General features: G+C 41.8%; 1 protein-coding gene across 1 annotated transcript; it reads right to left on the bottom strand.

Annotated features, from left to right (window-relative positions):
• Positions 1-2,690: 2,690 nt before the first annotated feature.
• Positions 2,691-3,720, bottom strand: LOC133929402 (photosystem I reaction center subunit VI, chloroplastic-like). The gene is made up of 3 exons (XM_062376138.1): positions 3,496-3,720; positions 3,252-3,381; positions 2,691-2,997 (listed from the first exon to the last, which is right to left on the bottom strand). Exons 1-3 carry the CDS (start codon positions 3,618-3,620, stop codon positions 2,818-2,820), a joined length of 435 nt encoding a protein of 144 aa, XP_062232122.1. The 5' UTR covers positions 3,621-3,720; the 3' UTR covers positions 2,691-2,817.
• Between the last annotated feature and the right edge of the window lie 9,780 nt (positions 3,721-13,500).

Here is a 13,500-nt window from a genome sequence, read left to right as displayed (position 1 = left end):
ATATTCATAATAATTTCTTGTGTGCGTGATAATTGAGCTTACATTTATCTTTTGTTATCAGAAAACATTTACTACACTACATAAAGAATTTCGGACTTTGTAGAAGAAGCTTGCGGTTGCAGAAGCAGCCAAATGACTGGTTGATTGTTAGTCAAGCCCCCCAAGAAGAAAAAGAAGGTATAAATATGGGTTGTGTTCTTTGTATCTGTATTGTAACTCAACTAATTAACTATGGAAGTATCTTATCAACGTCCATGAATGCAAAATCATAGATCAAACTGCCAATGCGAACAATCAATCGAAGGAATGGGTTTTCATGCTGAGACACAAGGTGTAGCTTAGGAGTATGTGGTATGGGATTCACCATCAACGTTCCGTCGATTGATTATGACTTTATGAGCAGGCTAGGATGGCCTTTGTAAATTGTAATGTGTGATTTCGGGCCTACGCACTGGTAGACCCAGAACAAAAATGATCAGGTATCCTAGGATGGCTTGCTGAGTGGAGAATATTCTATTTCAGCCTTGTCATGTCTGAGAGCTTCCCCTCGTGCAAGTCTTTCAGAACCATTTACTAATCACTACAGAGAATATTCCAAAAGCACAAAGATAGAATCTAAAAATCATCGGCGATATGGACCCATTTCGGAATCTAAAAACCACAGGTAGGGTGCCACACGAAACCGACTACGACTACCTCGAGGTACGTACCACCACCTTCTAGCCTCTATATAAACAAGATCTCTTAATGTTCCAATCAACCAATCTCAAGTTTATAATCAATATCGACGAAAGTTTGCCCCTGCTTCAAGATTAGTTGTCTAGTTGTTTAGATTAGTTTAGGCTAATCTACTTGATCTAATTAGCCTAATAATTAGTGTTGTATTAGAGCTCTCATAGTCAAAGAATATTCTAATTAGGCTCTAATTAGTCAATGTTCTAACTAGATCAAAGTTTAAGAGCCAGATTCGATCGCCGTTAAGGTATATATGTCTATGATAGTGTTTGTATCAGCTATATTGATGAAGATTGATTTACCTTTTATTAAAGTGTGCTAACAATCTTTTTTCTTTCTTGATGCTTGTTCTCATGATTATGCTATTTTCTTCGTTTAGTTCCAGACTAAGTTATTACATAATAGATGTAATTGTGGTGATTGGAACTATTAGTCAAACTATCATGCTAACTAAGGTATGAGTTGAGTAGGCACATCTCTGGTTTCTTTTGAGCAGATTTGATAGGAACGTCTTCAGTGAGCAGGTTTCTAATAGTTGATCTTGTAGACAACCAGGGATATTTGGGGTTTCTAGTTTTGATCTTATATGCATAGTTTGCATTTGCTGAAGGGTAAAGCAATTAGCTGACAATGTGATAGGTGCTTACAGTGAGTGTGTGGCTCGAAGGAAATGTTCAGGGGAGATTAGAGATTTAAATATGCTTAACTTAACTTAGGCAATATCAGCTTTTGGCTAGAACTATAATTAGTAATTACCGAGACCATGTTTATATGCTTAATTTGGCTACACTCATAATTTTAGTTTATGCCCTCTTAATGCCCTGAGGGAAAAATTACAACTGACCCATGCGCTTGCGGTAATTAAGTTGTGTACATAATAGATGTCAACAAGCTTTTCTAACGTCGTTGCCGGGATCAACAACTTGAACCTAGGGCAATTTGTTTAAATAAGTTGATTCTACTTTTATATTGCATATATTGTTTTGTGCATTCGCTAACTTAAACATAAGTTGGACGACCCAAAATCAAATAAACATTCGAATTATGTGGATGATCCTGAATCCACAATTAGGGAGTATTCCAAGAATATGTGTGAAGATCATTCATAATCTTTGGTTACAATCTTTCTTGTGTTTTAGTTTAGTTTTCTTTAGCAATCAACTCTTGATCAATGTTCTAAGTAGTAGTAAAAGCCTTTAGCTAGATAAATGATCCTCTTATTCCATGTGTTGAATATTATTGGAATACTCTAGGTGAAAAACTACAAATGACATGTGCGCTTGTGGTATTTATTAATTGTGTGTAACTTGCGACAACATTTGGATTAATTTTAATTTTAATGTGGTTTGACCTTAGTTTATTATTGCTTATCATGTTAATTAATTCATTAAATGTAGAAGAAGAAGAGTTTGGGGAACAACCTGAAGACCTAGACTACAAGGAGGGTCAATAGGACATCGAAGATGGCAAGTTCTAGCACCTTGGAAACCCATGATATGCTCCTTAAATTTTGATTGCAAATCTTAAATATATGCATGCTAGATAGTAGTCTCTATCTTTATTAAGTCATACCTTGTTATTGATTGCCCTATGCTATGTTAATAGAATGCTTTCATCTTTAGTTATGTTAATATATAAGGGCAATTTGCTAGGTATTATTGTAAAAATTGAAAAATATCATCGGTACGAGGATGATATGTGGGTTCTGAGCCTATATGTCGTCCTCACAACCGATGATATTTTCTAATATGGGCACTTTTGCGATGGTATCCACCCAATTTTACCTAATATATACTTGGATGTCGTCTTGTCCTTTAGAGGGGTGGATGTAAGGAGATACTACCAACAATAAATTTCACATATTTGCGACTGCTATTTCCCCAACCACCTACAATAAATTTGCCCACGCTCGAAATTTTGTGTTTTATAATAAATATAATATAAGAAACACAATGTCTGCAACGTCATTTTTACTTGTATGCCAAAGAGCACAGTATCAACAACATAAATAGACATGGATCCATGGCGATCGATCAAGGAGCGCAGTACAAGCAAGCTAGGTAAATGGAGGAGGAGCCGAATTTAGATCTTGCCACGTGGGCCCGCCTGCGGCGGCAGCTGCGGGCCCTTCTTGATCGGCAGAAGGTCCGGCGACGCCGACGCGCTGACGTAGGCCAGCAGGGAGCCGCCGCCCAGCAGCAGGAACTTCAGCAACACACCCCTCTTGGTGAATGGCGCGGCGAACGTCTCGAAGAACTTGCTCTGAAAACACAGAAAGTAACCGGCTAAACAGCAGAGTTTGTGTACGACTGTACATGTGAACCAATTTATCTTTTTGTCATTGCCAACCAGTGGATTCATTTATTTATCCCTCTAGTTCGTAGTTATTAACTCAAATAGTCCTATATTTTATTAACATGAGTGATATTATAATTAAATGATTAATTTTTTGAGTGACAAATTAATTATCCAATGAATGCAGTAATCAAACAAGAGCAGAATGAGGCATGAAGCACCTGAAGCGGGTTGTATGGCGAGGGCGCGTCGGAGCCGTAGAGGTCCCACTGCCCGGTGGTGTTGCCGATGTCGTCGAGGTCAAAGTAGACGCTCTTCTCGCCGTACTTGGCCACCACGGCGGCGCGAGGCCTGCAGCCGAGTGCACCCGCGTCCGTCACTCTTAGTTACTCTTGCATCCATGCTACATATGCATGCACGCGGTAGCTACTAGCAAGTCTGTGTGTTCACGGAGAAACGACGTACTTGCGGGTGGAGCGGCAGAGGGCGCGGGGCGACGGCCTGACGGCGATCTTCCTGCCGGAGATGGAGCTGCCGGCGAGGCCCTTCACGGCGACCGGCTGGACGGAGACGGCGGCGAGGGAGGCCATTGCGGTTGTGTACCGACTCCGGAGGAAGATGGTGTGGCAGGAAGTGCATGCACAAACTTAATTCCGCGGATCCTGCTAAGGACTCGAAACGCGTGGTGGCTGGGTGAGATTTGGGTGGGAGCTGAGGCGCTTCGCGTGGCTCGGGGATGGCCGAGGCCCATAGGGAGGATGCCATGTGGCAGGCTCCGGATAGGCTTATCCTGATCTCCTTATTCTGGGGCGTGCTGACGTAGCATGCCGACGTGGCCCATGGCTGTCTGTTCTCCAGTTGCAGCTTAATGGTGTTGTCCCCTTGTCCTAATCACAGCCGTCGAAATCTCTTAAGGATTCACGCTCGATCTTGCTAAGCATCTCGCAAACCTGCAAACTCATCGGGAATATATATTAATTGGACCGGAACCGTGCACGAGTCAATATGCATCGTAAATGCATTACTCTTAAAACACCCCTGATGATGCTACTCACAAGCTAGGCTTATCAACTGCTTAATTGTGGAAGGATGTACATGATCACAGGTCAATCGGTGACAGCATAGACTGCAGGCGATCCGGATTTGGTAGAATTTGTTCGGAAAATACAACTCCACATCAACGTATAATTTTATCCGTCCATTCCTCTCTCACGTAATATTCATATATTCATTAATTCTCTTACAGTTTTTTAGCATAAATAATCGGTCGTGATAGGATATATGTGCGTATCAGTAAGTTTCCCTTCCAATTTGCTCCTACATACGATATGCTTGCGTGCTCGACCTACTCGTACATCGTAAGCTGCTAGTAAGGGTCTGTTTGCTTCACGGACTAGTGCCGGATGAGATCGCTAGGTCCTAGTTTTTGACGTGCCGGCTGTTTAGTTCACGGGCGAGTGCGGAGAATATTTCATCAAGATTCTAGACGAGCTCATCTCTCAAAAAGACCTGGACGAGCTCGTCTACTTTTGTCCGCATATGTGACTCCTCACCACAGAGTGGATGACAGCGGGGTCAGATGAACAATATCGCCTGTTTCCAATTTTTTTTCTCTTTTTTTCTCTATTTAGACAGTGGGGTTGTCGTAGTCCAAAAATGATGAATTTTTTTACATATTTTATAATTCACGAGGATTTATCTCAATATCCCTTGTAGATTTCAAAATAAAAAACTCTAAATATGGCTACTCTAGAAATTCTAGTAATTTTTAAGCTCTCAAAGAAATTTCCAAAAATCTAGAAAAAATCATTAATATTCCTCTCATATGGTATAATAATTTTTAAAATTATTTTTCAACTCTAGTTTATTTGGTGAAAAGTGAGTGCCTTTACAGTGCTTTATTTATATGCATTTTTTTATTTCATGTGATATTCTTTTTTAATTTAATTTGAATTCGAACAAATTCAAACATGTATAAATTCATCCAAATACTTATAGAATACATATAAATATAATTATACACAAATTGAGATGTTCACCAAAATATCATCACAATTAACTCAGCTCATCTCATCCATCTAACCAAATAGAAAACTAGCTCTTCTCATCTATCCCAACCAAATAAAAATATAGATCATTATATATAAAAAAACATAAATAATCATATCACATCTAATATTATCCTCAACCAAACACACATAATTGAATAGAGAGTACATGTGCAATGTATGCAGAGATCTGTGCATAAGGTGATAAACTCAGTCTAGTCAATGTGTATGGCCGTACGGAACCCTATGTTGTGAAACGGGCCAAGTGGGCAGTATTTTAGGGCGTGTTTGGATTGTGACCCAAGGCTAAATGTGGCAGCTCAGGGCGGCACGGATTTCAAAATCTATAGATTAATAAGTTTTAAATTGCTATATCTACTAAACAATATATATAAATTACGATTCGTTTGCACCATTTTTTTTTCTTACAATTAAAACTACAAAATAAGATCTCACTTGAGTATATTTCGTCATAAAAAAATAATGACATATGAGTCATACATATCATGCTCACAAACTTTAACATGCCAAATTTTTTCATATGGCTGCAATCCAAATGCCATGTTTTTTTAGATTAACGGGGAACTTTATTGCTCAATAACCAACGGTATACAAATAAAATCTAGTGGGTTTTGAAAGCACACATGCCCGCCTAATCGCAATGACATTGTTGCTTTTGCTAAGGTATGCGCTTCACCATTGAATTCCCTCCTTCGTTCATGATAGAACTGTACTTCCTAAAACTATTTTCTTCCCATCTTAATGTCTTTCAGTACCACACTATACGGCCCAAGATTTGGATTAGAAATCCCCTTGATAACTTCTTGACAATCAGACACAATGTGGATTCTCTTAATGTTCATGTCCGCTGCCAGGGCTAGCCCTTCACTACATGTTGTTGCCTCTAGAACAGAGGGGTCTGTCAGACCTTGATACACAACTGCCGACGCCCCAAGAAAGTTACCATTTTCATCACGAGACACAGCTCATACTGTTCCTATCTCCCCTGATCTTGACAAACCTCCGTCAACATTGATCTTTGCCATTCCCAAACTGGGAGGTAGCTAGCTCTGTCTCTGCCTATATCTCGGCCCCAAAGTGGCAACCGAGTTCTTCTTATCAGGAACCATCTCTATTTCAGACAAAAACTTGTTTATGAAATTAAAAGTAGAACGAGGACTCTGGAATTTATTTTCATGGATAGCTCTCCTTCTCGCCCACCATATGGCTCACAATGTCACCAAAACCTTCACAAACTCCTTTTGCGATAATTTTTGACTTAAAGCAAACATCCATTGTTTTGGGTTAGTGCCTCCTTCAACTTCAATTGCTTCCGTCAACTCCTCATCTAGCAATACCCACACGCATCTGGCCATGTTGCAATCTACCATAGCATGCCTCCATGAGTCCACCGTTGCATTACATATTGTACAAGCCGGCACCGCCACCATATTCTAGTGACACCTGACTTCACCTATTGGCAGAGATGCTCGTGCAAGCGTCTAAGCGTAGACTCATAGTTTCGACGGTACAACAGTTCTCCATAACTTCTTCCAATCATCTCTAACTCCAGCAATGTTTGACACTTCCGCCCATCCTTCAAGCCAGTTTTCTAGTCGATATCTTGTTTCAATGAGCATTATGTATGCCAATCGAACCGTAAAGATGCCATTCCTTTCATAATGCTAGGCCCAAAAATCAGTCCGTGTAGTTAAAATGATCGGGATCTCAAAAATGGTCTCCACATCCATGTCATACAAGTACATCATTAATTTATTTCATCACATCTCCTTTCATGTGCAAGTATTAACTCTGACACTATTTTCGGCGGTTGTACCAACTTTGGACTCGCAGTTTAAAATCGTTAGGTAACCAGTTGTCCATCCATATATTTGTTTGCTCTCCCATGCCTATACGCTTCACTAGCCCCTGTTGTAAAACCTCCATTCCTGGACAGACTCCTCTCCAAAATTGTGAAGGCCTATCACCAAGCTCTGCATTCAACAAATCCTTTTCTAGAAAATAAATTGCTTTCAATAGCCTGGCGCTCAGTGTTTCTGGACTTTGCATGATCCTCCACGCCTGCCTCACAAGCATGGATAAGTTGAATAGCTCAATGTCCCTAAACCCTAAACCGCCCATATACTTAGGAATCAATAGCGCATCCCAGGCGACCCATGCCGTCTTCCTTCATTCTGCTTTACTTCCCCACCAAAATTTACGAATCAAAGCATTTATGCTTGCATAACCCTCTTGGAAGCAGGAAACACGCCATGGGTAAGTCAGAATGGCCCGAGCCACATACATTATGAGAATTTCCCTTCCCCCTATCAACAAACATCTTTCCATCCAGCCCTTAACCCTCTTCCATACTTGGTCTTTGAGGTACTGGAATGCACCATTCTTCTGCTTTCCCACATCCGAGGGTAACCCAAGGTACCGTTCATTCAAGCTCTCATTTTGTACATTGAGCAAAGCTTTAATTTCATTTCTCCTGTTTTCTGGACACCCTTTACCAAAAAATATGGAGGATTTATCAAGATTCACTTTCTTCCTAGAGGCATTATAATACTCTTGTATACAATTTTTCACTCGCAAATAATAAATGGTTTACCTGTGGTGCCGTTGGTGCAACCTTGACTCTAGCTACATTATCATCCGCCTTTCCTGATTTCAACAAGCATGACAGTCCCTCTGCCGCTAATAAAAATAGGTACGGTGATATAGGATTTCCTTGACGTATCCCTCTCGTTGGCCTGAACTCCTGAGCTAGTGCTCCATTGAAGAGCACCAAAAAGGCAACTGTGGACACACACCTCATCACCGTCGCCACCTAACTTGGGGCAAAACCCAACTTTAGTATTATAGCTTCCAAATATCTCCATTCTATCATACACCTTCATCATGTCCAATTTCAGTGCACAATGTGAATTATTCTTACTCTTCTTCTTCGTAAAGTGCAGACATTCATAAGTTATAATAATGTTATATGTAATGAGCCTTCCAAGGACAAATGCCGACTGTGTTAGGTGACGGGTTGGCTACACTAGTCTAAAAATAAATTTTTTCTACCGCATTCACCCAGGAAACAATACAAGTAGGAGATCATAGATCATTACAACTTGACGCATAGTGTAGCGAAAGAAGAGTTGGAGTAGACCGATCCAATGTCGTGCGTGTCAAACTCCTCGAGCAGCTTCTCGATCAGACCTGCGACCAACCCCGTGCAGGTGGTCATGCTCCTTGACCAGCTTTGAGCAGGTGGTCGTGCTTCTCGACCAACTCCTCGAGCAAGTCTGTCACGTCCTCGACCAACTCTGAGCAGGTGGTCATACTTCTTGACTAGTTCCTAGACCAGTTCATCGAGCAGGTCTGTCGCGTCCTCGACCAGCTCTGAGTGGTCGTGTCATGCTCCACGACCAGGTGAGCAGATATGTCGACCAACCGAGTAGATCCTCAACCAGCCAGACAGAAGCATCGTAATCTTCACGCCGAGGAGATCAGTGCTACAATAGCATCATCGCCTCTTCAATATCCACACATACTGAGTAGGATCACCGAGCGCCAATGTGCAAGCACCACGCGTGTGGCTAGGGTTTTGGTAGATCGTGCGGAGGATTACGGCTAGGGTTTCGAAGTGGCTCACCTCCGCAGCCCCACCCCACACCTCTCCTTATATAGAGCTCGCTAATGGGCTCGCACGTTGGAAGAACTTTATGACTCTAACACCTCATGGATCACAATCCAATTAAACATATTTATGAATCCAATTTACATGTTTTGTTCCAACCAATTAAGTGTGTGACCCATGCACCGATACCTTCACCTCATGATATCAGTCAAGCTCAATGTGAGATATGTGTCACCCTTGTGATAGCTCGACCATTCACTCGATTAAGTAGTGGATTCATCATGATTAACTCTTTAATCATATTGATATGGCCATACACTTTCTCAATTCAACTAACTCGAGAGGCTTAGAGATATCTCTTCCGTTATCAAGGAGGGATAAATTTCATCTTGATCGCTCACACCTCACGACATGTTTTATGACAAGCATGAAACTACCTTTATAACTACCTAGTTACGGAATAGTATTTGGTAGCCTCAAACTATGTCACTATACATTCTGAAAATCAATGACGATCTCAAGTCTAAGGATTCTACAGGTACACTATATGAGATAACAAATGATGGCACATCATAAATAATAATCTCAGCAGTATCTCAAGGTGGATCTATCCAATATCATGTTCTCTAGCATAAGTGTTCATATTATTGATTTGGTATCTCTATACCTATGATCCATGAAACGTGATCATCAATCAATACATGTGTTGGTCTTATGAATCATCACAATGATATGTGACCAGAGATCAAATTAGAATTACATCATGATATAAACAAAGAGTTCCACAAACAAGTCACATACTTGCTAATCAATATAAATGATAGTCATTCTTAGAATAACACATTATTCAGAAGTATATGAACATAGACATGTGATACAAATCATCTCTATGATTGCTTCTATGGCATATCACCTCCAGACTGCTAATCAGAAATCACCTCATGGAGAATCTGCTTCAGCCGGTTAGCAAAAACTTTGGATACAATCTTATATATCACATTGCACAAACTAATCGGACGATACTGAGCAAGAGAGTTTGGGTTTGATACCTTGGGAATTAAAACAATGAATGTCTTGTTGACCTCCTCCAAAGAGTCCTCTCCATTGAGCAATCTCAGCACTATGGATGTCACCTCACTACTACAAATATCCCAATGTTTCTGAAAGAAGTGCCCCGGAAAGCCATCTGGTCCCAGAGCTTTTATTGGGAACATTTGAAATAACACATTTTTAATCTCAGCTTCATTGTACGGTGCAGTAAGCAAGCCATTCATTTCACCTGTAACCTTCAAAGGCACATGTGATAGTACCTCCTTAACCCCAATAGTATCCTTCGAATGATACAGCTGCTCATAAAATGCAGTGGCCGCACCTTCTAGAACTTGCACATCCTCACAATTAGTTCCATCTTGTAGGATTAGTTTACTTATTCGGTTTTTCTACCTTCTCATGCTTGCTTTTTGATGGAAAAACCTAGTGTTGCTATCACCTTCTGCCATCCACTGTACGCGCGATCTCTGTTGCCACAAAATTTCTTTATGGAAGTTCAGTTTGGCAATCTGCTACTCCACCTTCTTTTCCTCGTATGATGGGCCGACACGGGCCGAATTGGCTCGCAGCTCAAGCAGCCTTACGTAGCTCCCGCAGTTCAACACGCACATTACCGAAAGACTCCTTCCCCTATGCAGCTATGGGTCCTGCCATTGTCCGCATATTTTCGCACAACTCTCTGGCTGATTGACATGTCACCACGCCCCATGCACGTTCCAACGTAGAGCAGAATCCCTCGTGCTGCTCCCACGCCACTTCATACCAGAACACTTTATCCACTGCTATGCGCTGATTAGCTGCCTCCATATTATTCAATAGCAATATCGGGGAGTGATCCGACTTAGCTACTAGCAAATACTGAACGGTGTCATGCGGGAATAATGCACACCAATCCCCCGTGGCAAGTGCCTGATCCAATCCGACTCGACAATACTGGCCGCCAACTACTTTCTTCTCAAAGGTCCATTCAAGACCTTTGTAGCCCAGATCATAGAGCTCGCACTTGTCCATCACATCTCTAAAAGCTTCAGTATGTTCCCAATCTCTCTCATTCGAGCCTATGTGTTCTTCTCTCCTGAGTACCTCATTGAAATCACCTAAACATAACCAAGGCAAGGATGAATCAGCCTTCAGGAAAGCCATCATCTCCCAAGTTTTGTACCTTAGACTTCTATCCGCTTCTCCATACCAACATGTCAACCTCCAAGGTTCCTTCCCCACATCCCTAACTTTCGTATCAATATGATACTATGAGTAGTTCCGCACATTTATTGTCAAAGGGTTCTTCCAATAAATGCACAGTCCACCACTCCGTCCACTACTATCCACTCCAAAAGCATGATTGAACCCTAGGGTTCCCGTCAACCCCTCCACTCGGTACTTCGCAATCTGAGTTTCAACCTGACAAAGCACCAACAGTGCACTTTCCTTCGCAAGATCGTGAAGCTCTTTGACTGTCATGAGATCACTAATCCCGTGACAGTTCCAACATAAGGTACTCATTGTGCTTGGTGGTGCTCCTCCGTAGAGCCCGCCAGTAGCTTCTCATTGGTTTCTTCATCATCTTCTGCTCACTTTTTCTTCTCAAGTTGCTTTGATAGTGTAGATGAACCACAACCTAAGCCTTCCATTCTTGGACTGCATTTGAACTGTCCTACTATGTCAAACACTTTGTTTTGAGTAAGAAAGAGTTGACTCTTAGCTCGCCCATCAGCTCCCATGTCCTTGAAAAGCCTATTCTTTCCTGATCTATCCACCTCATTCCCCATATTTGCATACTCCGGCGTCATCTCCGACTCCATTATATCATCCTCCCCTTCGTACTCCTCCATCCAGCCCTGGTTATATGTGCGACTGCACCCGCGCCCAAAACCTTCACCTCAACCTCCTCTTCTCCCCCCTAACACTCCCCCTTCCACGTCGGTGCCCACAAGACACTACCATCCACTTCCCCCATTTAATCTTCTCTACAGGGTGTTCACCTGTTCCACACTCCTTCAGCACATGGCCCATCAGACCACACACACCACAGAACTTCGGCACCTTTTCATACTTCACCACATACCTCATCTGCTCCCTGTCCTTCGTGATTATCACACAATGAGTTAGTGGCTTGTTCATGTCCAGGGTCACCTGGACCCTGATATAATTCCCAGCATCTGCATTTGGCTATAGCAATTGCAATGTCTTCACCTCTCTAATTCTCTTTGCTAGATTTTTTTATCATTGGCTCGAAGAGGACACCATCCGACAGGTCATAGATGCGTGGCCATACCTCGAGCCTATCCATCTTCATCACCGACGACTTTGTGAAACCATCGTAAGGCGCCATGAGAACTCCATAGCCCCAAAAAATCCATGGACCACCATACATCGCCTTCTCCCAATCCGCCAGACAATGGAACTGCACCATAAATTGATTATCTCTAGTACACAAAAATATATATCCCGTGCAAGAGTCCATGCCACTCGCATATCGCCAAAAAAAGCCCCCTGATTGATCTCCTTCTTTATCAGCACCCTAACCAATGCTAACCACTTCGTGTTTACTTCCACATCCACCGCCTCCTCCTCCCATATGAACTCATCTAACTCATCATCCTACATATCCATAGTGTTTAAGAGCTCTGCAATCGCCTCGTCCTGGCTAGGGCTAGAACTCTCTCCCTTCGATCTTGCATCCTCTGCCTTATCACCTATCTTAACAGACCAGCTGAGCCCGCAATCCGCTCGAGCACGTAGATAAGCACTCAGGAGTGAGATCATATTAGACCAAAAACCACAAGAACACTCACAACAAGAAGATCGCCAGAGGAGTTAAAACCCTAGCCGCTGCGTAAGGAAACAGGAAACATCATTCGAATGCCATGTTCGAGACCAAAATTTGACCATGCTCTGATTTTGAACATGATAGAATTTTGGCTTGGCCCACTTTGGACCAGAAACCAAACATGGCTTTAGACCGAACGGAAGGCCCAACACATGTGCTGCCACTACTAGCCTAGGTCCTCAGCAGTCAGCACCTCACTAGCCCATTAGGTTGAGCGTGATCGAACAGGCTGCCGATCCTCTATTGGGTTGAATCTGACATGAAACAGTCCACGCGTTTTTTTTATTTTTTACTTTATAATTTAGCGGAAATATATGCCCGTTTCAAAAATATATAAAAATAAACCCTTCTTGCTCGTTCCGTGGGCGATTATAAATCTCGTCTTTTCAACGGGCAAGATTTCAAAATCGCTCGTTAAACGGGTTTGAAATGATGTAGCAAGTCACGTGTCTGTGTAGAGATTCTTCTCGTCCTTTGAGTGAGAAAGAAATATTTCTCGCTCACCTAGAGGGTAAAAAATATTGGATAGCATGTGATCCCACTATAAAAATTTCATCGGATTAATCATGTCATGTTGATTTCAAGCCATTCAGAATGCTTATATTTCACTAGATTATTCGTATTTGTCGTGCCTGTATTTTCATAATATCTCTATATTTTTTTAAATATCGCATTCTTAGCGGACGGTTTATTTTCTACCACTAAAAACACGACTCTAAATTCCATTGAAAAAGATTTTTATAAATCTCGTCCTCGTAACGGACAATCCATTCCTTAACTTTGGTGGCCCACAGTGACAGGTCAGATGGACTTTCCTCGCTCTCTCTATAGTTTGGACAATGATATTGATCGTGCTCTCTTAGGCCCTTAGAAGGGCCATTTTTATAAATCTCGCCCGTTTAGGGTGAGAT

The sequence above is a fragment of the Phragmites australis genome, chromosome 9 (assembly GCF_958298935.1).
Source record: "Phragmites australis chromosome 9, lpPhrAust1.1, whole genome shotgun sequence".
NCBI classification, from domain to species: Eukaryota; Viridiplantae; Streptophyta; class Magnoliopsida; order Poales; family Poaceae; genus Phragmites; species Phragmites australis.
Note: the sequence above shows the minus strand (reverse complement) of the source record. Positions and strands in the feature narration are given on the sequence as shown.